Source organism: Ornithorhynchus anatinus, chromosome 6, assembly GCF_004115215.2.
Source record: "Ornithorhynchus anatinus isolate Pmale09 chromosome 6, mOrnAna1.pri.v4, whole genome shotgun sequence".
NCBI classification, from domain to species: Eukaryota; Metazoa; Chordata; class Mammalia; order Monotremata; family Ornithorhynchidae; genus Ornithorhynchus; species Ornithorhynchus anatinus.
The window spans coordinates 14,542,398-14,565,168 of NC_041733.1; the positions used below are offsets into that span (position 1 = coordinate 14,542,398).

At 47.2% G+C, this 22,771-nt stretch overlaps 2 protein-coding genes across 3 annotated transcripts in view; one reads left to right on the forward strand and one right to left on the reverse strand.

Annotated features, from left to right (window-relative positions):
• Positions 1-1,525: 1,525 nt before the first annotated feature.
• On the reverse strand, positions 1,526-14,115 carry LOC100084369 (DNA-directed RNA polymerases I and III subunit RPAC2-like). Of its 2 annotated transcripts, none has more exons than XM_001514814.4 (5): positions 14,028-14,115; positions 5,982-6,079; positions 5,729-5,805; positions 1,849-1,931; positions 1,526-1,686 (listed from the first exon to the last, which is right to left on the reverse strand). In XM_001514814.4, the coding sequence occupies exons 1-5, from the start codon at positions 14,064-14,066 to the stop codon at positions 1,639-1,641; spliced, it is 345 nt and encodes a 114-aa protein (XP_001514864.2). In that variant the 5' UTR covers positions 14,067-14,115; the 3' UTR covers positions 1,526-1,638. The 2 variants fall into 2 exon arrangements, with proteins under 2 accessions (XP_001514864.2, XP_028923910.1); XM_029068077.2 differs by lacking the exon at positions 14,028-14,115 and adding an exon at positions 6,165-6,314.
• Positions 14,116-16,601: 2,486 nt separating this feature from the next.
• The window catches only part of VAMP7 (vesicle associated membrane protein 7), a 32,098-nt gene continuing 25,928 nt past the window's right edge, over positions 16,602-22,771 (forward strand). Inside the window, exon 1 of the mRNA XM_029067605.2 lies at positions 16,602-16,784. The gene's annotated coding sequence lies outside the window, so the exon portion shown is untranslated. The remainder of the gene's footprint in view (positions 16,785-22,771) is intronic.

Sequence of the window (22,771 nt, forward strand, 5' to 3'; positions counted from 1 at the left end):
TCACATGACTTGGTAGCATCACTAGCGATCGCATTTTTATATAACCAGCATACGGTTCCTGTAGTGAGCCAAACGGTTGAAAAATCATGTACTAACAACTATTTCTGTAGCTAGGCGGATGCTCAAACTGCAATGCATAAAATGCATTTAAGTTTAAGGTTTGGCTACCTGCTAAAGCCAGGTTTTAAGGCTGCCCGATTCCCGAGAACAGATGTTATCCTGAACTCGAAAACAAAAGACATCCAGCTTCCAAGCAGGAAGGATAAAGAGCCCTAAACCTACAAGAGTTATTTATGACTTTTGTCTATGTAAAAGGACGTTGTTGATGACTGGAGAATCAAGGCAGCTTTTGGAAAACACTCTTTTAAAGCTGAACTGCCAATTACTTGAGGTCTAGAGAGCTGCGTAAATAGGAAATTCCACATGTTGAGCAGCCTCTGTGTGAGCACATTGGAGCCATATGTTTCTAAAGATATGGCAAAAGCGCACTGATGATCTGATTATGGAACAAAATGTTCTAGTGCCATGTACGTACAGCCCTCGGGGGTGCATTTTTTTTTAAAGTATTTGTTTAGCGGTTACTATGCACCAGGTACTAAGGGATGACGTAGATACAAGCTAATCAGGTTGGGTACAGGCCACGTCCCACATGGGGCTCAATCTTAATCCCCATTTCACAAATGAGGTAACGGAGGCAGAGAAGTCAAGTGACTCGGCCAAGGTCACACGGCAGTCAGGGGGCAGAGCCAGGATTAGAACCCAGGTCCGTGCTCTAACCATGACGCCACACTGTTCTCTATCTGCAGCTGGACAGTATCACTATCTGAAAGCTAAAAAGTTGATTTAAAAAGACAGAATGCAATATTGTCTCCCTGGGACAACAAAGTGAACAGGAGAAGGATATCTAATTACAAAGGTTCCCCCTGCAAACACATTCCCACTTTCCCTACTTCCATTTCTCACCCCATCTTATCTGCACACTTCTCTGGATTTACTGACCCCTCTCTTTTAGAACTTAAAAGCCTTTTTTACAACCCCGTTCCAATTGGAAGGGCTTTCTTGTTCATGAAGTATTCTTCATAATCTTCTCCCTAAACCTGGAAACTGTGCGATCCGAAAACATTGATACAGTCGAAGAGGATCTAGATAAATTAACGCATAAGTGGTCCAAAATGGGTTAGCGGAGGGGCAAGATTAGATCCTTCTTCATTTAGATGGCTGTCAAGGAGGGTACCTATCATCCAGTTGTTCTAAGCATCCTGTTGCCACTGCCCAAGGCAGAATCCTGGACCGATCTGGATGAGTTATGCCAGTTCTTATGTTCTTATATTCCACGTTCCACAGTGGCTACACATCACTCTACTCCCTGCATCAATCATATTTATTTCACTGGATTTATTTGTGCAATAGGCTTTGAAGCTCTTCAAAAACAAAGTCCTGGAACGCTATTTAAATACCCACCTTGGGAAGAGGGATTTCACACCAGTCATCCATACCCCACGCTTTTCCAAATCGACACTGAAAATTCACTGGGTGGGATAGGCTTTATTATAGAATGTAAAAAAATAGAACTAAGGTACTAGCATCAAGCACAAATATTTATGTACACGAACGCCTCTGCCGGTGCAACCGAGGTGGCTAATCCATTTCTACTTCCATCTGATTCTTATATTCTTTTACGCTTGCCTGTGGACGAGAGGAAGAGTTAAATATAAACAGCTGGAAAGCAAACGGAAACAATCACTTAGAAAAGCTGTGCCCATGATTTTGAAACGCTTTCAAGCGTATCAATGGGGGGGGGGGGAGGTAAGATGAGGGGCACTTTCTAGACTGGGGCAGGGGCGTTACCTCAAACTTGTTGAGCACGTGCTGGCAGACATCCGTGAGTTCGTTCAGACCTTGTCGGAATGGCTCAACTGCCGGAAGCCCCCCTGGGAAAACCAAAAACAACGGACTGTTGTTGCACCAATCGATGGTATGTACTGAACAGCTACTCTGCGTAGAGCACGGTGCTAAGCGACTGGGAGAGGACAAGACAGCAGAGTGAGCAGACCCGCTCCCTGCCCACAACGAGCCTACAGTCTAGAGGGGGAGACAGACCTTAATATAAATAAGCAACACTGCAATAAACCTGGACATACCAAGGAATCCTTTTCAGAAAGAGCAAACTCGGGCCACAGGCCGAAGAACAAACCCATTCGACCTGGAGGCTCGTGATCTAAGTCAAATACTGACGCTGGGTCTTCAAAAACCAGTCGTGTCATTTACGAATAGTAAATAAGATTTAGGGTTTAGCTAGCATGAATAGGACAAAAGGTATTTCAGAACTAGGGACAGGAAAAAGTAATAATTTGCACCAAATTCTTGACTATTTCATGCCCGCCCTCCTTTCTCTACTGGCAAATATTTCCCCCTAATATACTAAGGAAATTGGACACAGAGGATGTTTAAAGAGATAAGAAATAGACTGAAGAGGGTGGGCTTTTTTCCACCTCTTTCCAAAGAATCAGCTGATTCAAGACAGTGACTGAAACAGTGATCTATTAAGGTTGACCCTCTTCTGATATTCCCCTGAGCCCGAGTGGAATATATGCTTCCTTTTGATTAGCAGAAATTAGACAGCCTTGGACTTTCAGTAGAAACACATTTCGAAGTCGCAGAGGGTGGAATGCTGTTTATTGGCATTGTTGAATTTCATTAGAACTACCTCGGTGATGTGCTTAAGTGGCAAAATTTTAATCGAATCAGTATCAATCAATGATGTCAATACTACTAAAAGGAACCACTGCAACTCCCCGAGAATTGATATTCATCTGTGAATAGAGAGTGCTTGGGTCATACGCTAAAAAGGGAGGTCTCCGGAAGAAAAAATTTGACAGAGAAGGAATTTTCACTGGAAAGAAAGACTGATTAATAAAGGAGTGGATCGGCTGAAAGGGAAAGCGGGGAGGAAGAACCCAGTCACTTATTAAGACTACAAGCCCGTACTAAAAAGACGGTAAAATAAATTTCGCTAGGCTACCTGGGCACAGGTGAGTGCAGAAAGGAAAGCCTGGATGTTATACAAGCATGTGCAATTGCGAGAAGCAGCAAGGCCTAGAGGAAAAAGCACAGCCTAGAAGTCCGATGACCCGGGTACTAATCCCAGCTCTGCCACTAGTCTGCTTGTGGGACCTTGGGCAAGTCAGTTCACTTCTTCGGGCCTCAGTTTCCTCCTATGTAAAATGGGGATTCCGATACCTGCTCTCCCCACTACTACTGTGAGCCCCATCTGGGACGGGGACTGTGTTTGACCTGATTAACTCACATCTGCTCCAGCGCTTAGGACATAGTAAGCCCTTAATGCCATTATTCTTATTATGTGCTCCCCACTGAGCAAACAAGAGGTTCAGTACATTCTCTGGGCAGCAATAAGACGCCCTTCGCATAGATGCTCTGCTTACGGCCCTCCCCGACACCGAGCAAACTGGCATCTGTTTCTGCGGGAGGAGTGGTGGATGAGGTCCGGTATATCTGGCCTCGTGCTAATCACGCCTGGTAAAACAGGGCCGGAAAACTTGACAAAACACGCCGGGCAAATCCATTAGCAATTTTGCCCACGTGCCACTTATCATCGCTCACTCCCTTTAATTGGTAACATTTGGCCTTCAAGCTCTTTGAAGGCACATAATGCACGACTCTGCCTCTGCAGGGCACGCTTCTACCTTAAAAGCTCTGGCTACGGACAGACCCGCGCTTTCTACGGCTAGCCTGGGCGTATCTGCCAGGGGCGGGCCCGACCCAGTGAAACATCGAAACCCCTCTCCTTTGGCTTCGGCCCCTGAAACTCCGCAGATGAGGCGACAGCAGGCTTTAGAAGGGAAGGAAGTGATGGACATCCTCGTACGCTACTCAGTCATTCCCTGAACTTTCCGATCCGAATTTCCTTCTCCTTCACCTAGAAGAAAACCCTCTGGCCTCACATTTAAGCACTTAGCCGAATGGGATAAGCCAACTTAGCAGAAACGATCCTCGCATACGTTGACGTACTTCCTCCTAGCACTCTACCGAGAAGGTGGACGACCGCTTGCCAGCACTTAAAAGGGCAGGGAAGGCAACCAGACTCCAGCACCTCATCTCTCCAGAGGATATTCACTTTTTTGGAAAGTGCAACTTGTCCCGTAGCCCTGGAATGGCTGATGGATTCAGAACAGGGAGCGCCAACATTTAAAGGGGGAGAGCAAATGGTGATGGTAAACAATCCTATTATATGAGCAACAACAGTTTCCTAAAGCAAACAAGTAAACATAGTACTATCAACCTTTCTAAGACAAGTCTACAGTGAATTTAGAGCTACCACTTTATCGGTGTTAATGACGGAGTTTCCCTTCAGGAACAGTAATAATAATAACCGGGGATTTTGTTAAGTGCCCACGATACGTCGATCGCTGTATTGAGCGCTGGGGTAGAAACAAGTTAATTACGTCAGAAACGGTCCCCGGTTCGCATAAGACTCACGGTGTTTAAGTAGGAGGAAAAAGGAATGAGACCTCGGGGTAGTGAAAGAAAGTTTCGGCCTCCAGTGATCTGTGTGACACTGCTTCTGCTCTCTGCCCTGTCAGTCATGTCTTTGCCGGGCAGAATGCAACGATCAAGTACGCGGGCAAGGGTGCGCGCCACACTGCCAAGCGCATGTTCCGTCTTCACCCACGTCAGCTACAGGCAGAACAGGGACCAGAACCTGTCAATCGATTGGATTTACTGAGTATTTACTGTGTGCAGAGTACTGTACTACGCATTTGAAAGAGTACAACCCAGGTCTCCTGATTTCTAGAACGGTGCTCTTTACAATAATGATAATAATGATGGTATTTGTTAAGCGCTTACTATGTGTCAAGCACTGTTCTAAACACTGGGGAAGATACAAGGTAAGCAGAATGTCCCGCAGGGGGCTCACAGTCTTAATCCCCATTTTCCAGATGCGGTAACTGAGGAACAGAGAAGTGTCTTGCCCAAAGTCACACAGCTGACAAGTGGTGGAATCGGAATTAGAACCCATGACCTCTGACTCCCAAGCCTGGGCTCTTTCCACTCAGCAATGCTGCTTCTCCATGCTGGACCATCAGCAAAGCTCAGAGCAATTAGAACAGGTCCAGGAGAATACTATCCCCCTTATTCTGGATATATTTGGGTGCTATTTGGGATACTGTCTATGTGGAAGGGCGAGGGGGGAGGAGATTCAAAAACACATAGATTCCTGTTCCAATCCAGAGATCATTTGAACTCCAAGGTGCAACGGGTCCATTCCATACCTACTCCCAGAAGACTGGGAATGGAGGCGGAACGGTGCCTTGAGAAGGCATGCTGGATAAAGGAATGGAAATCTTGTAGAGGGAAAGCCAGGAGATGGAGGAATAATTCTGAGAGAAAGGTCAATTAAAAAGCGCGTGTTTCTTACACCCCTTTGGGGATTTGCATTTCTGTATTCTTCTGAATTCAGCAGGGTAATCGACTAACTTCTCAGAAAGGTGGAGATACTGAGAGAAGTTACTTGAAAAGCCAAAGTCCAAATGATAGATGGACCACCGATGAGAACAAAAGGAAAGACAAAAGGTGCAGCTCAAGCTGGCCATTCAGAACCTCCTCTCCGATTGGGATCAAGCTCCCAGGCAATGACGCGCCGAAAAAAATACCAAATGTAACTGCCAGTACCCAAATTTAGTCAGAACACCCTTTTCCGAATACCCACCTCTGGTCTGGATACGGAAATTGATTTTGCTTTCTGACGGGTGGGTGATACTGTAACCACAGAATTCCACTTCCGGGCTAAAAACGAAGAAACAAACACAGAGCAATGAGACAGCACACTCGGGCTCAGAGCCGCCTTCCAGCAAAACCGCACTCTCGTCTGCTCCGCCCTGGGCCACCGGTATCTACTTATGAGTCCGGCGGCTCTGCGAAGAGACCTCCGGCCCCACGGGAAAGGGACCGTTAATACTCACTTCTTCATGACCATGTAACGGAGAGAGTTTCCCAGCGTGTGGTCTTCATCGTGCAACACAAACGTGACACAGTTTCCATCTGTTCCGGCTGCCTGGACCTACCAGAGATGAGGTAGAATTCCACCTGGGTCACTAGCTACATCACAGCCAGAGCCAGAAACCATTAACCCTCCGGGATGTTACCCTGAAAGGCATTTAACTGGTGAGGCTGCTGAGCTGGGGTGACTTCCACAAGACGGATTCAGTGACTGGCCAGTTTGGTTCCGCGATACACGCCGAGCTCAGGTGAAGTCAAATAATAGGTATTTTTTTCCAACTTGGATTTCATGGTGGCAAGAAGGCAAAAAGGTAGTCAGTAGTAATAATAATCATAATGTTGGTATTTATTAAGCGCTTACTATGTGCCAAGCACTGTTCTAAGTGCTGGGGTAGATACAAGATAGTCAGATTGACCCACGTGGGGCTCCCAGACTTAATCCCCATTTTCCAGATGGGGCAGCTGAGGCACAGAGAAGTGACTTGCCCAAGGCCACACAGCAGACAAGTGGCAGAGCCGGGACTAGAACCCACGAACTCTGACTCCCAAGGCCGGGCTCTTTGCACTAAGCCACGCTGCTTCAGTAGAAGAGCAAAAGTTAGTTTAGGAACGTTATTATTCAGGTTCACCTCGACATCATTTAACAAAAGTTCCTGAGGCAGGGGAAACAATAGCCTGCCAGGCTACTGATCTATTTTCTGAAGTATTTCCATTTTCTAGAGTAACTTAATAACAGCAAAAAACCGAGCAAGGTGGGACCACTGCGTTTTCTGAATCCCGCCAGGTTTTTGCCGAGAAATAATGATAATAATACTTGTTAAGCACTTACTATGTGTCAGGCACTGTTCTAAGACTGGGGTGGATACAAGCAATCTGGGTTAGACACAGCCACCGTCCCACTTGGGGGTTCCCAGTCTCAATCCCCATTTTAAAGATGAGGTAACTGAGGCACAGACTCGCTTAAGGTCACACAACAGACAAGTAGCGGAGGTGGGATTAGAACCCAAGACCTTCTGACTCCCAGGCCCGTGGTGCTTCTCAGCGGCTCCCAAACGGGGCTGCTTGCTCAGAGCTTCCCTTTTCAATAGGAAACGCAGGAGGGAGGGGTGGGGTTCCCAAAGGTGAAATCTTCGGGGTCAGAATGACACCGACACAATGGCTGGATCAGAAGTCAGTCCTCCGGATACGTCCTTTCCCGGTACCTGGCAGGGGCACTAAGGGCTAAAACCGAGCATAGGTCCGGTTTGGTCTTGGGACCCCTCCAAAACCAACAGAACACCAAATTAATCTCCCCGTCTTCAGCCCATCCAAGCTACTGACCTCTGCCCAGACTAAGTTTAGCAGAGTCTGGTGTGCCGGACATTGCCGGTCACTTCCTTTCTCAGCCTTATGAGCAAGGTTAAGCACGGTACTAGCCATACACACCTATATATAGTAAGAGCGATATATCTATAGATATATCTAGACATATCTTTGTGAACAGGGAATGTAGCCATTCTACTACTCCTCGGGAATAGACCAAGAGTTTAACAAACTTATTTGTTCCTCCTGCCTTTGGTATCAACTCTCCTCTATGATGCAAGCCAGCAACTCGGTTTGACACGGCCAACTTCAAAGGAGGAGGATTAACGGTCTCGAAAGCCTCACGAAAACCTTTTCGAGAATCACCTAGATATTCCCAAGCTTCCCTTCCTCTAAAAAGCCGAGCGCAGATCGTGTAGCACAGAGGTTTTCAACGGGGGTTTGGAAGCCCTGGGGGGGGGCTGCGGAGCACTTGGGAGGATACAGGCCCCACCTGTTCGATCATAGGGACTCAGAGCCCAAGAAAGGCACAGGAGCAGATAAAAGAGGTTTTCAAAGAACACCTGCTCCGCTGTCATCCCTCGCTCCGTCGGAAGGACTGCTCTGTTATTTCTGTGTGTGTTAGCTGTCAAGTGCGGGCTGAATGGAGGGGTGGAGAAAATTGGTTCAAACCTTGAGAATCTGAAAAGGCCTGAAAACTCTCGATGCAGCAAATGCACCTCGGGAAACTGAATCCGTACAAAGATCTGGGTGGGATCGATTCACACTTTTGCATGCTGGTGACCATCCCCGATATCTTCCTCGGCTCGGTGCACGGCTACACCTCACTATCTTTAGGGAGAGGTTCTTCATCTAGGCTTAGATGCTCATATATAAATCTAACACTTATTACAGCATTTTAAGTACTCGACGATGGTTTGAAATTTCAGTTTTAAAGGCACACCCGTTCTATTAATAGGAGCTTTACGGCTTACCGCCTGGATGGGGCAACGGCAATACGCTCCAGAATCGGACAGATGAAGGTGACTTAAGGAAAGGCAAGGAAGCAGCGTGCTACGCCGTAAGCTATGATGAATTGATTCGCCTAGATGAGTCTGGGAAATGAATCCACCGATTCAAAGGGAGAACTGACAACAGTGTACGGCTTCATTTAGCTGAGGAGTTAACGTTTAGGACTTACTGATACATAAGAGCCTCTTGAGGCATCATCCTCTTCGTTTAGAGGTGAAAACGACAAACCGAGCTAAGCTCCTCACAAATAGCCCTACGAAACTACGAAAGACAAACGGAAATGTTTTCCATAGAAATGGACACTGGAAGAAACGAAAGAGTCTCTGAATATACTTTCAGAGCTACTTCAGGGCCTAACATGCTTGACTTGTCTTCTATCTCTAAAACTGAAGTTAATCTCTCATTCAAACAATGGTACTGAGTGCTTACTTTGTGCAGGACACTGAACTAAATGCTTGGGAGAGCACAGTATCGTGGAGTTGACAGATGCATTTCCTGCCCACAATGAGCTCACAGTGTAAACTCTTATCCGGCAATTAAAAGATCCTTTTAGTGCTTTGCTGGTCTTGGGGGACGTGATGTAGTTGTCATAAGGAATCTGGAGACTGAATTCTTGGCTCGGTAGTATTTCTGGACTTATTTAACTTGACTATAACCGTGTAGTGGGCAGGGGATGTCTGTTTATCGTTGCATTGCCCTCTTCCTAATGCTTATTACAGTGCTCTGGACACAGTGAGCGCTCGATAAATGACCTCAGCTCCCCCCCCCCAAAAAAGATGAATTGCTCCTCATTGTGCAACCTAATATGAATTTTTTCTTTTGTACGGTTTTTTAATTTTTAAGTTTGTGACTTAAGTTTGTGACTTTCTCTCCATCCCTCGAAAACGCATCTTTTGAAGCGGACGGCTCAACTTGGGTAGACTACTCTAAAAACTCAAATATAAATATGGAGGCTCTACGGAATCTGCTGCCATCTAGTGATCCACCGAATAACGGTTAATCAAAACTCATGACTGTCACTAACTGCGGAACCAACAACTGATTCTGTTTCCATAATGAAAGGCCATTTCATGTCGATTACAATTATTATTCCTGCCACGCTTAATAATAATGATGATGATGAAGATGGTATTTGAGCGCTTGCTCCGTGCCAAGCACCGTTCTAAGCACTGGGGTAGATACAAGGTGATCAGGTTGTCCCACGTGGGGCTCAGTGACTTAATCCCCATTTTACAGATGAGGCAAGTGAAGCACGGTTAAGTGACTTGCCCAAAGGTAGGTGATTTAAATGCACAGCTGAATAACTAACAAATCAAATGCGGAAAACTCAATTTACATTACTTGAAATCCCAATCGTGGAGGACGCATATGGACTACTCACGTTTTATCTTCAACTTTGTAAGTGGCCCCTAAATTCCTTTACAGTATAAATCCATTCTTTGCTTAGTGTACACACTTTTCCAGCCATTACCCCTGACTGATAAGAGACATCTTTAAAACAGAAGTCCTGCAAATATCACCATATAAACAGTCTGAGAAAACAAATAATCTGCTTTGGCTGGAATGGGCTATTCACGATCACTTACCAAGCAATACTTTTATGTATTCCAACACCCAGGGCATTATAGTATTGAGTGCTGGAGTGCTTTGCACAAAGTACGATAATCATAATTGGTATTTGTTAAGAGCTTACTATGTGACAACCCTGTACTAATCCCTGGGGAAGATAAAATAGGATTAGGTCGGCCACAATCAGGGCCTTGTCCCAAATGGGGCTCACAGTGGAAGGGGAGGGAAAATAAGTAATTACTCCTCATTTCACATAGAATAATTAATAACTGTGGTAGTTAAGAGCTTACCTTAAGCCAAGCACTGTTCTAAATGCTGGGATAGATACCAGATAATCAGGGCCCACATTGGGTTTACAGAGTAAGTAGGAGGGAGAACAGGTATTGAATCCCCATCTTGCAGATGAGGGAACTGAGGCACGGAGAATTTAAGTGGCTTATCCAAGGTCACACAGCAGTTAAGTGGCAGAGCTGGGATTAGAACCCAGGTCCTCTGACTCCCAGGCCCATGCTCATTCCACTAGGCCATGCTACTCATACACGCTTACCAAATACCAAAAACAATACGCAATTCTTCCCATGTATTTTACCATGTCAAACATACCGTGATTTTCATTCCAAGAACAGAATTATTCTGAATTACTTATTTCCTGAAAACCCTGCCTCTCTCACTCCGAACAGGGGGTGGCACCATGTGGCCTAGCGGAAAGAGCAAAGGCCTGGGAGTCAGAGGACCTGGATTCTAATCCCAACTCTGCCACTTACTGCGGCGTGATCTTGGGTGAGTTCCTCAATTTCCCTGTGCCTCAGTTCCCCCATCTGCAAGATTAGGAATCAATACCTGTTCTCTCTCCCCCTCAGACCGTGCGACCACGTGGGCCCAGATTATCTTGTATCTACCCCAGTGCCTAGTATAGTGGTTGGTCCAGTAAACGCTTAAGTACCGCAATTATCATTTCTCTTGTTCTAACACAGAGGCACAATTTGAAGACCCTGTGCCCGGGAACATCTTCCTCGTACTCTACCCGACCAGGGATCACTTGCCCCACCTTTCCTGTGCAGATCATCCTTATTGAGGAGGGTCAGCACCCCAGGGACCCATGGTCCCTGTGAGACCACAGGACCAGGCAAATTCCCCATCACCGGCATTCCTGATGGGGCCCCACTGCCGTCCCAGGAGTAACTCCGCTAGATTGTCTTGATTCTATTTATTGCTATTGTTTTTGTCTGTCTCTCCCAATTAGACTGTAAACCCATCAATGAGCAGGGACTGTCTCTGTTGCTGATTTGTACATTCCAAGCGCTTAGTACAGTGCTCAATAAATACTATACTATAATACTATATATATAGTATATATATATACACTATATATTTATACAATATACAATATACAAAGTATATACAATACTATAAACGTAAGCACTCAATAAATACTATTGAATGAATGCATTGTAAGAATGCTGTTGTATTGGAGTTTCCCAACTGCTTGGTCCTGGACTCTAATCCCGGCTCCGCCACTTGTCTGCTGTTGGATGTTGGGCAAATCACTTCTCTGTGCCTCAGTTCCCTCATCTGTAAAATGGGGATTAAGACTGTGAGCCTCGTATTCATGCGTTCCATGATATTTACTGAGCGCTTGCTGTGAGCAGAGAACTATACTAAGCACTTGGAGAGTACAATACAACAATAAACAGACGGGTTCCCTGCCCACAACTAGCCCACAGTCTCGGGGTCATGGTGGGCGGAGGGGAGACACAGACATTAATATAAGTAAATAAGTTACAGATATATACACCAGTGCTGTTGGGCTGGGTACGGGGAAGAACAAAGGGAGCGAGTCAGGGTGACGAAGAAGTACGTGGAGAAGAGGAAGGTTTGTGTGGGGGGTGGAGGGGGAGCTTAGGGAAGGCCTCCTGGAGGAGAGGTGCCTTCATTAAGGCTCTGAGGGCAGGGGGGAGTCATTTTCTGTCAGATTGAGCAGGCAGGGCGCTCCAGGCCAGAGGGACAGGGACTGTGTCCAACCTGATTACCTTCAATCTACCTTTGTGACTAGAACAGTGATTGACAACATAGAAAGAGCTTAAGCGCTTAACACCATCATCCTGCTACGGCCCAGCCCGCACACTTTGCTCCTCTGGTGCTAACCTTCTCACTGTGCCTCCATCTCACCTGTCTCGCCGCCGTCGCCGCCGACCCCTAGCCCAAGTCCTACCTGTGGCCTGGAACTCCCCGTCTCCTCAAATCTGAAAGACAATTACTCTTCCCCCTCTTCTAAGTCTTATTAAAGGGCCATCTCCTCTAAGAGGCCTTCCAGACTACGTCCCAGTTTTCCTCATCTCCCAATCCCTTCTGCGTCACCCTGACTTGCTCCCTTTGCTCTTCCCCCCTGCCCCAGCCCCTCACCACCTATGTCAACTACTTGTCATTTTATTTATTTGTATTGATGTCTCTCTCCCTGCCAATAGACTGTAAGCTCGGCAGGGAACGTCACTGCTTATTGTTGCAGTGTACTTTCCCAAGCGCTTAGTGTAGCGCTCTGTACACAGTAAGCGCTTAATAAATACGACAATGAATGAGAGAAGCAGAAGCAGCAGCGTGGCTTAGTGGAAAGCACAGGCAAGGGAGTCAAAGGTTGTGGGTTCCAATCCCGGCTCCGCCACTTGCCAACTGTGCTTCTCCCCTTCAAAGCCCTACTGAGAGCTCACCTCCTCCAGGAGGCCTTCCTAGACTGAGCCCTCCCTTTCCCTCTGCTCCTCCTCCCCTTCTCATTACCCCCTACTCCCTCCCTCTGCTCTACTTCTTTCCCCTCCCCACAGCACTTGTGCATATTTGTACATATTATTTATTACTCTATTTTATTAATGATGTGTATATCTTTATGATTCCATTTATCTTGATGGTTTTGATGCCTACTTGTGTTGTGTTGTTGTCTGTCTCCCCCGTTTAGACTGTGAGCCCGTTGCTGGGCGGGGATCGTCTCTGCTGTCGAATTGTACATTCTAAGCGCTTAGTACAGTGTTCTGCACATAGTCAGCACTCAATAAATACGATTGAATGACTCCCCCCTTCCCTGCCCCACGCACTTGTGTATATTTGTACATATCTAGTATTCTTTTATTAATGATTTGTATAGATCTGTAATTCAACTGATCTAGTTGGATGCTATTGATGCCTGTCTACTTGTTTTGTTGTCTGTCTCCCGCCCTTCTAGACTGTGAGCCCGTTTCTGGGTAGGGATTGTCTCTACTATAGCTGAATTGTACTTTCCAAGCGTTTAGTCCAGTGCTCTGCACACAGTAAGCGCTCAATACAGCTCACCTCCTCCAGAAGGCCTTCCCAGACTGAGCTCCTCCTTCCCTCTGATCCTCCCCTCAGCACTGTGCCCATCTGTATATATTATTTATTACCCTATTTAATTTCTTAATGAGGTGCACATCCCCTTGATTCTATTTGCCTATTAATTATCTATTATTATCTATTTATTCACTCATTCAATAGTATTATTTTGATGATGATTTGTTTCTATTTTGTTTTGCTGTCTCCCCCATCTATTTATCTATTAATATTAATTACCTATTTATTCATTCAATAGTATTATCTTGATGATGATGTCTTGTTTCTATTTTGTTTTGCTGTCTCCCCCGTCTATTTATCTATGAATATCAATTATCTATTTATTTATTCATTCATTCAATAGTATTATCTTGATGATGACGTCTTGTTTCTGTTTTGTTTTGCTGTCTCCCCCGTTTAGAGTGTGAGCCCGTCACTGGGCAGGGATTATTTCTATCTGTGGCCCAACTGTCCATTCCAAGCGCTTAGTCCAGTGCTTTGCACAAAGTAAGCGCTCAATAAATACGACTGAATGAAAGTGTGACCTTGGGCAAGTCACTTCTCTGTGCCTCATTCCCTCATCTGCAAAAAGAAAAAGGGGATAAACCATGGGAGGCCCCTGCGGGGCAAACCTATTAACCTTGTCCCTCTCGCAACGCTTAGAACAGGGCTTGTCACAGAGTAAGCGCCTTCCAGACACCATCAAGATTACTATCGGAAGCATCTCTATCACCCCCGCCCCCCCCGGATGAGCCTCCACCTCCTCCTCGGCGAGGATGGACTCGGATGCTCACCATCTCCAGCACGGCCTTCCTCTCCCGCTCCTCCGCCATGGCGCCCCCCGCCTCCTCCCTCTAAAGGAGGACCCGGACTATGACGTCATCGCGCCGGCCCCGACGCCGACGTCCCCCACTCGGGGCGCCTCGGCGCGGGGTGATGACGTCACTCTCCCGCCTTGGACAGCCGGCCCTGCCGAAGAGGATTCTGGGAGTTGGAGTCCAGCCTCGGTGGTGACGTCAGTGCGTCAGAGATTCATTCATTCAATCGTATTTATTGAGCGCTTACTACGTGCAGAGCACTGGACTGAGCGCTTGGAATGTTTCCTTAATGTGCTGGTGCACTTTATTTTTAATTGAACAAATGTTTCCAAGTAACTAAGCGCCAATCCCTGTCTCCAGATCATTCATTCAATCATTCATTCATTCATTCAATCGTATTTATTGAGCACTTACTATGTGCAGAGGACTGGACTGAGCGCTTGGAATGTTTCCTTAATGTGCACTTTATTTTTAATTGGACAAATGATTCCAAAGAACTAAGCGCCAATCCCTGTCTCAAGATCAGCGTGGCTCAGTGGAAAGAGCCTGGGCTTCGGAGTCAGAGGTCATGGGTTCGACTCCCGGCTCTGCCACTTGTCAGCTGTGTGACTGTGGGCAAGTCACTTCACTTCTCTGTGCCTCAGTTACCTCATCTGTAAAATGGGGATTAACCGTGAGCCTCACGTGGGACAACCTGATTACCCTGTGTCTACCCCAGTGCTTAGAACAGTGCTCTGCACATAGTAAGCGCTTAACAAATACCAACATAATTATTATTATTAGATCATTCATTCAATCATTCATTCATTCAATCGTATTTATTGAGCACTTACTACATGCAGAGCACTGGACTGAGTGCTTGGAATGTTTCGTTAATGTGCTGGTGCACTTTATTTTTAATTGGACAAATGATTCCAAGTAACTAAGCTCCAATCCCTGTCTCCAGATCATTCATTCAATCATTCATTCATTCAGTCGTATTTATTGAGCACTTAATACGTGCAGAGCACTGGACTGAGCGCTTGGAATGTTTCCTTAATATTCTGGTGCACTTTATTTTTAATTAGACAAATGTTTCCAAGTAACTAAGCTCCAATCCCTGTCTCCAGATCATTTATTCATTCATTCATTCATTCATTCATTCATTCATTCATTCATTCATTCAATCATTCATTCAATCGCATTTATTGAGCACTTACGATGTTCAGAGCACTGGACTGAGCTCTTGGAATGTGTGTCTAGGAAGAAACTGAGTTTCCTTAATATTCTGGTGCATTTCCAAGTAACTAAGCGCCAATCCCTGTCTCCAGTTCATTCATTCAATCGTTCATTCATTCAATTGTATTTATTGAGCGCTTACTGTGTGCAGAGCACTGGACTAAGCGCTTGGAAAGTCCAATTCGGCAACAGAGACAATCCCTTCCCAATAACGGGCTCACAGTCTAGAAGGAGGAGACAGACAACAAAACAAGTAGTCAGGCATCAAAACCATCAAGATAAATAGAATCATAGATATAGACACGGGCTTGGGAGTCAGAGGGCATGGGTTCCAATTCCGCCTCTGCTACTTGTCAGCTGTGTGACTGTGGGCAAGTAACTTAACTTCTCTGTGCCTCAGTTACCTCATCTGTAAAATGGGGATTGGCTGTGAGCCTCACGTGGGACAATCTTATTGTTATTATTATTATTACTATTATTGTTCTCTGTGCCTCAGTTCCCTCATCTGTAAAATGGGGATGAAGACTGTGCGCCTCCCGGGGGACCTCCTGATTCCCCTGGATCTCCCCCAGCGCTGAGAACAGTGCTCTGCACCTGGTAAGCGCTCAACAAATACCAACATGCGGGGAAGCAGCGTGGCTCAGTGGAAAGAGCCTGGGCTTCAGAGTCAGGGGTCATGGGTTCAACTGCCGGCTCTGCCCCTTGGCAGCTGGGTGACTGTGGGCCAGGAGAAGCAGCGTGGCTCAGTGGAAAGAGCACGGGCTTTGGAGTCAGGGCTCATGAGTTCGAATCCCAGCTCCGCCACTTGTCGGCTGTGTGACTGTGGGCAAGTCACTTCACTTCTCTGGGCCTCAGTTCCCTCATCTGTCAAATGGGGATGAAGACTGTGAGCCCCACGTGGGACGACCTGATTCCCCTGTGTCTACCCCAGCGCTTAGAACAGTGCTCGGCACCTAGTCAGCGCTTAACAAATACCAACATTATTATTATTCACTTCTCTGGGCCTCAGTGACCTCCTCTGTCAAATGGGGACGAACTGTGAGCCTCACGTGGGACAACCTGATGACCCCGTATCTCCCCCAGCTCTTAGAACCGTGCTCGGCACCTAGTAAGCGCTGAACAAATACCAACATTATTATTATTAAGGATGAAGGGGCGGCCACCCCCTTGGGGGACTACATTTCCCAGCAGGCCTCGGCCGCCCCGGAGGAAACTACATTTCCCAGAGGGCCTCGGGGGGGTGGGCGGAAGTGCGGGGGCCCCGCCGTCCCCTCCCCCCCCGCACCGCCCTCAACTGCGCTAGAAGCGGCTGAGGCGGCCGAGGGCGACGACGACGGCGGCGGCGGCGACGCGGAGGAGGCGGTTGAGGCGGCGAGGACCGGCCGCTCGCTCGTTCCCTCCCTCCCCTCCTTTCTCCTCACCTCAGCGCTTCTGTCAGCGTTCTCCTCAGCCCCGCCCGCTCCCCTCTCCTCCCGCCGTTGTGAGTCGGGCGGCGGACCGGCCCAAGGCCCTAAGGTGAGTGTGGACGCAGAGGAGGCCACTCTCCCACACGGACCCTCCCCCCCCCCCCCCCCCGACTCCCTCCCTCCCCCCCTCAGCGCCTGTGCACCTTTGTACAAATTTATCATTCGATTTCTTTTATCAGTGACGCGTGTAGACCTATAATTCTGTTTATTTTGATGCTCCTGAGGCCTGCCCCGATTGAGCCTTCCCTTTCCCTCTGCCCCTCCTCCCCATCGCCCCCTCTTCCTCCCTTCCTCTCCGCACCCGTGTATATATGGACAAATTTATCCTTCTGTTTCTTTTATTATTGACGTGTGCAGACCTATAAGTCGGTTTATTTTGATGCTCTTGAGGCCTGCCCAGACTGAGCCCTCCCTTTCCCTCTGCCCCTCCTCCCCATCGCCCCCTCTTCCTCCCTCCGCACCTGTGTATATTTGTACACATTTATCATTCTATTTCCTTTATTAATGACGTGCTTAGACCTACAATTCTATGTATTTTGATGCTTTTGAGGCCTGCCCAGACTGAGCCCTCCCTTTCCTTCTGCCCCTCCTCCCCTCCCCATCGCCCCCTCTCCCTCCCTCCCCCCTCAGCACCTGTGCACATTTGTACAAATTTGTCATTCTATTTCTTTTATTAACCGCGTGCGTAGACCTACAATTCTATGTATTTTGATGCTCTTGAGGCCTGCCCAGACTGAGCCCTCCCTTTCCCTGTGCCCTTCCTCCCCTCCCCATCGCCCCTCTCCCTCCCTCCCCCCTCCACACCTGTGTATATTTGTACAAATTTATCATTCTATTTCTTTTATTAATGACGTGTGTAGACCTACAATTCTGTTTATTTTGATGCTCTTGAGGCCTGCCCAGACTGAGCCCTCCCTTTCCCTCTGCCCTTCCTCCCCTCCCCATCGCCCCCTCTCCCTCCCTCCCCCCCCCCCCCCGCCTTTCCCCTCAGCACCTGTGCACATTTGTACAAATTTATCATTCGGTTTCTTTTATTAATGGCGTGTGTAGATCTACAATTCTATTTATTTTGATGCTCTTGAGGCCTGCCCACACTGAGCCCTCCCTTTCCCTCTGCCCCACCCCCTTCCCCTCCCCTCAGCAGCTGCCTATACTCCTACAGATGTATTATTTTATTTATTTTATTAACGATGTGTATAGACCTACAATTCTTATTTTGATGCTCTTGAGGCCTGCCCAGACTGAGCCCTTCCTTTCCCTCGTTCCCTCCTCCCCATTCCCCTCCCTCTTCCCTTTCCCCTCCCCTCAGCACCTGTGCAGATTTGTGCAAATTTTTCATTCTATTTCTTAATGACGTGTATAGACCCACAATTCTATTTATTTTGATGCTCTTGAGGCCTTCCCAGACTGAGCCCTCCCTTTCCCTCTGCTCCACCCTCTTCCCCTCCCCTCAGCACCTGCCTATACTCCTACAAATGTATTTTACTTATTTTTATTAACGATGTGTATAGACCTACAATTCTATTTATTTTGATGCTCTTAAGGTCTTCCCAGAGCGAGCCCTCCCTTTCTCTCTGCTCCTCCTTCCCTCCCCATTGCCCCTCCTCCCTCCCTCTGCTCTTCCCTTTCCCCTCCCCACAGCACTTGTGCGTATATGTACATATTTACTATTCTGTTTATTTTATTTGATGGGTATAAATCTGTGATTCTATTTATTTTGGTGCTCTTGAGGCCTTCCCAGACTGAGCGCCCCCTTTCCCTCTGCCCCTCTTCCCCTCCCCATTCACCTCCCTCTGCTCTACCCCTACAAACGCATTTATGTTTATACATGTCTATATTTGTCTATTCTATTTTATTAATGGCATGTATAGAACCATAATTATCCTTATCTATTTTGATGTTACCGATGCCTGTCTGTTTTGTTTTGTGGTCTATCTCCCCCAGTCCCCCTTCTCCCTCCCTCTGCTCTTCCCCCTTCCCCTCCCCACAGCACTTGTGCCTATTTGTACATATTATTGATCACTCTATTTATTTTGTTAATGATGTGTATAGATCTATGATTCTATTTATCTGATGATATTGACGCCAGACTACTTGTTTTGTTTTGTTGTCCACCTCCCCGTTTAGACTGTGAGCCGGTGGTTGGGCAGGGTTGGTCTCTATCTGTTGCCCAGTTGTCCATTCCAAGCGCTTAGTGCAGTGCTCTGCACATAGTAAGTGTTCAATAAATACGTCTGAATGAATGAGGCCGCCTCCCTCTCTCCCCCAGGGATGAAGAGAAGGCTGTGGGGGCGGGGAATAATAATAATAATAATATTGATATGTGTTAAACGCTTACTGTGTGCCAAGCCCTGTTGTAAGCGCTGTTGGGATTGCTTCTCTCTGTTGCCTAATTGTCTATTTCAAGCACTTAGTAACACAGTAAGCACTCAATAAATAGGATTGAATAAATAATAATAATAATGATGGCATCTGTTAAGCCCTTACTATGTGCGAGGCACTGTTCTAAGCGCTGGGGGGGTGGGATTCAAGGTGATCAGGTTGTCTCACCTGGGGCTCACAGACTTAATCCCCATTTTACAGATGAGGTCACTGAGGCCCAGAGAAGTGAAGTGATTGATCCAAAATCACACAGCTGACAAGTAGCGGAGCGGGGATTCGAAGCCATGACCTCTGACTCCCAAGCCCGGGCTCTTTCCACTGAGCCGCGCGGTTTCTCCTGAATGAATGGATGACTGAAGGCTTCGCGAGGGCCGTGATGGGCTGGAGAGACGGGGGCAGAGGTGGTGGAGGTCATCAACAGGGTCACTAGCAAGCTCAGCCTCCCCCTCCTCCATTTTCCCCATCCCATCTCCCCCAGTCATCATCATCACCATCATAGGAGAAGCAGCACGGCTCAGTATAAAGATCATAGGCTTGGGAGTCAGAGGTCCTGGGTTCTAATCCCAGCCCTGCAGCTTGTCTCCTGTGTGACTCTGGGCAAGTCACTTCACTTCTCTGGGCCTCGGTCCCCTCATCTGGAAAATGGGGAAGAAGACTCTGAGCCCCATGCAGGACAACCTGATCACCTTGTATCCTCTGCCACTTGTCAATTGGGTGACTTTGGGCAAGTCACTTCACTTCTCTGGGCCTCAGTGACCTCATCTGGAAAATGGGGATTAAGACAATGAGCCCCACGTGGGACCACCTGATTACCTTGAATCCTCCCCCCCCCCCAGTGCTTAGAACAGTGGTTTGCACATAGTAAGCGCTTAAATACCACCATCATCATAATGGTACTAAGTGCTTGAGGCTCCATACTAAGCGCTGGATTTATTAAGTGCTTACTATATGCCAGGCACTGTACTTAAGCGCTTGGGCCACTGGACTGAACTCTGGAGGCACTGGACTGAGCTCTGGTTTTGTGAAGCGCTTCCTATGTGCTAGGCGCTGTACTAAGCACCGGGGGTGAAGACAAGCAAATAACGGTACTAATTGCGTGATTGCTAAGTGCGGAGCAGTGTATTAAGCGCTCGAGGGAGCATAATACAACAGAATTAGCCACCCCATTTCCTGCCCACAAACGGGTTTACGGGAACCAGGGTCCGGCAGTAAGGGAAAGTCTGTTGCAATCGCTTCTTGAGGAATAGGGGTGCTGGCCTGAGGACCGAGAGGAGGGCAAGTAGCCGTCCTTTTTTTTTTTTACAGAGCGATTGCCGCCTCCAACTTGATGCAGAGCGTTGAGCGGGGGCTTTCCCTTAATCCGGGCAAGAAACCTCAGGAGCTAGAAGAGAAACTGGTCTGCTTGTAAACCACAACAGAATATGCCTGCTGAAGCTGCTGGTGCTGGATAAAATAATAATAATACTGATATTAAGCGCTTACTATGTGCCAAGCACTGTTCTAAGCACTGGGCGAGAGACAGGGTAATCAGATTGTCCCCATGTGGGGCTCACAGTCTTCATCCCCATTTTCCAGATGAGGGAACTGAGGCCTAGTGAAGTGACTTGCCCAAAGTCACACAACTCATCAGTGGCGGAGGCGGGATTAGAACCCACGACCTCTGACTCCTGAGCTCGGGCTCTTTCCACCGAGCCTGGTTTAGGGTAGGTGGGGAGAAGGAGCAGTGCACTGATGGAGCTGCTAAGGAGCTGTGACGTAACCAAAAGAGAGGCAGCCCAGGAGAAGCAAAGAAGCGGGATAATCCGCAAACTTTATTTTATTCTCCTTCCCCCACTCCGCCACCCCCTTCCTTTGGGTCCCTCTCTGTTTGGCCACAGCTCATCAGGAATATAGTCAATCCTTGGCTTTTGGAGGCCTTCTGCTCCAGTGAATTTTATTGAAGGCACATCTTCTCCAAGAGGCCTTCCCTGACTCATTTCCTCTTTTCCCACTCCTTTCTGTGTTTCCCTCAGCCCCACAACACTGAAGTACATATCTGTAATTTATTCCTATTAACATTTGACCTCCCCTGAAGCCTGTGAGCTCAATCATTATGATGGCATTTGTTAAGCGCTTACCAGCTCTGTTATATTATACCCTCCCAAGCTTAGTACGGTGCTCTGCACTCAGCAAGTGCTCCGTAAATACGATTGAACTAGAATCAATCAGTAGTATTGCCTGGTAAACTGGAAAGTGGAAGAGCCACAAATGCTCCTCCAATTTAAACTAGTGGCTGTTCAGTTTGGTTGCCCTGCTCCAGCAGCTGGTGCCGTGGGGGCTTCTGAGCTGAATAATCTCCTGAGTTTTTATTGGGAGCCTTGGAGTAGAGCAGGGATAGGACATTCATTCATTCAGTCGTATTTATTGAGCGCTTACTATGTGCAGAGCACCGTACTAAGCGCACAAGTCTTGCTGAACGCTGTGACTGTTGCAGCAAAGATCGGAATCCCTTCCGTACCTGTGTGCCAGTGCCAACTTCCCCTTCCTCTTCTCCCCCCCTTCTCTGCCACTCCCAGCAAGAAGGGCACGGACGCTCTTTGCCCATTTACCGTATAAATGAAATCCATACCAGATCGGTCCTTTCCTTGTGGGCAGGGATGGGAAAAGGATGAGGACGGGGGAGAGGAGGATTTGAAACTATTGGCTTAAAACCACTTTTTGGCTTCATGAATCCTTTCTGTATCGTTCCTGCTTTCGATTAAATGAAACGGGGAGTTGACTGGAGGTCATTTTGGGGTATGACTTTTTATCGGTATCAAAACTGAAACAATGTAGCTCATTGGGACTGAAACAATCTGCTGAACTGCTGCACTGTAGGCTTTTAGTTTTGCCCCGAAGACAAGATAAAATTAGGAAATCCCAAAGGTCACGGTTGTTTGGACTGAGAAACCCCAGGCCCCTCTTCTCTCTCCTTCTCTTCGTTGTCTCTTGTCCATTACCACGTCCCACATGAGCTCGTTCTTGAAAGTGATGAGGAACCTGGGAATAACAAGAATGTGACCATTCTCATGATCCAGTTAGCTTCGAGGTGCCTTTTTTTTTTTTAAGCTGTCATCAGAAACTATCTTGTTGACCAATTGATTGATGCCTTTCTCTCTCTCCTCCCTTGCCAACTACATACCAGAATCTCTACCTTTAATTTTCTGGCTTCCACTAATAGGGTTCTGCTGTGCTGCTTTATGCCATGCACTCTCCTGTAAAGTCTCTCCGGTTACCCTGGACTTCCCCAACCCATCCCCACAATGGCCAGACTGTGCCTTTGTGAACATAGAGGAGATCTCTCTGGAAAACCTCTGCTCCATTACACCATTCTCGGCTCCATTTTCTGGCCCAAGAGAACTTCATGAAACTGTTCTGAACATCCTGCCCTTTAAATAAATGGGGTGACTTCATTTGAATAGGTATGGCCTAATTCACACTCAGGTCTTAGAGCTCAGGTAAGAATTTGGTCAGAACAACTGAATGAGAGGCTTGTGGGTTTGTTTGTTTTTTAATTTTCACAAAACTCTTGGTTTGCTTCTGCTTACAAGTCTTGTCCTAAATTTAATGCATAGATTGTAAGCTCCCCGAGGACAGGGTCATGTCTACCAACTCTCCTGTAGTCTCTCAGGTGTT

What these genes read in the sequence shown, in the direction of transcription:
- LOC100084369 (XM_001514814.4), bottom strand. Translation starts at nt 14,066, where the DNA reads ATGGCGGAGGAGCGGGAGAGGAAGGCCGTGCTGGAGATG. An exon ending in GGAAGGCCGTGCTGGAGATG is followed by an intron (nt 6,080 to 14,027) that starts GTGAGCATCCGA and finishes CATCTCTGGTAG; the next exon opens with GTCCAGGCAGCCGGAACAGA. An exon ending in CGTTACATGGTCATGAAGAA is followed by an intron (nt 5,806 to 5,981) that starts GTGAGTATTAAC and finishes CTTCGTTTTTAG; the next exon opens with CCCGGAAGTGGAATTCTGTG.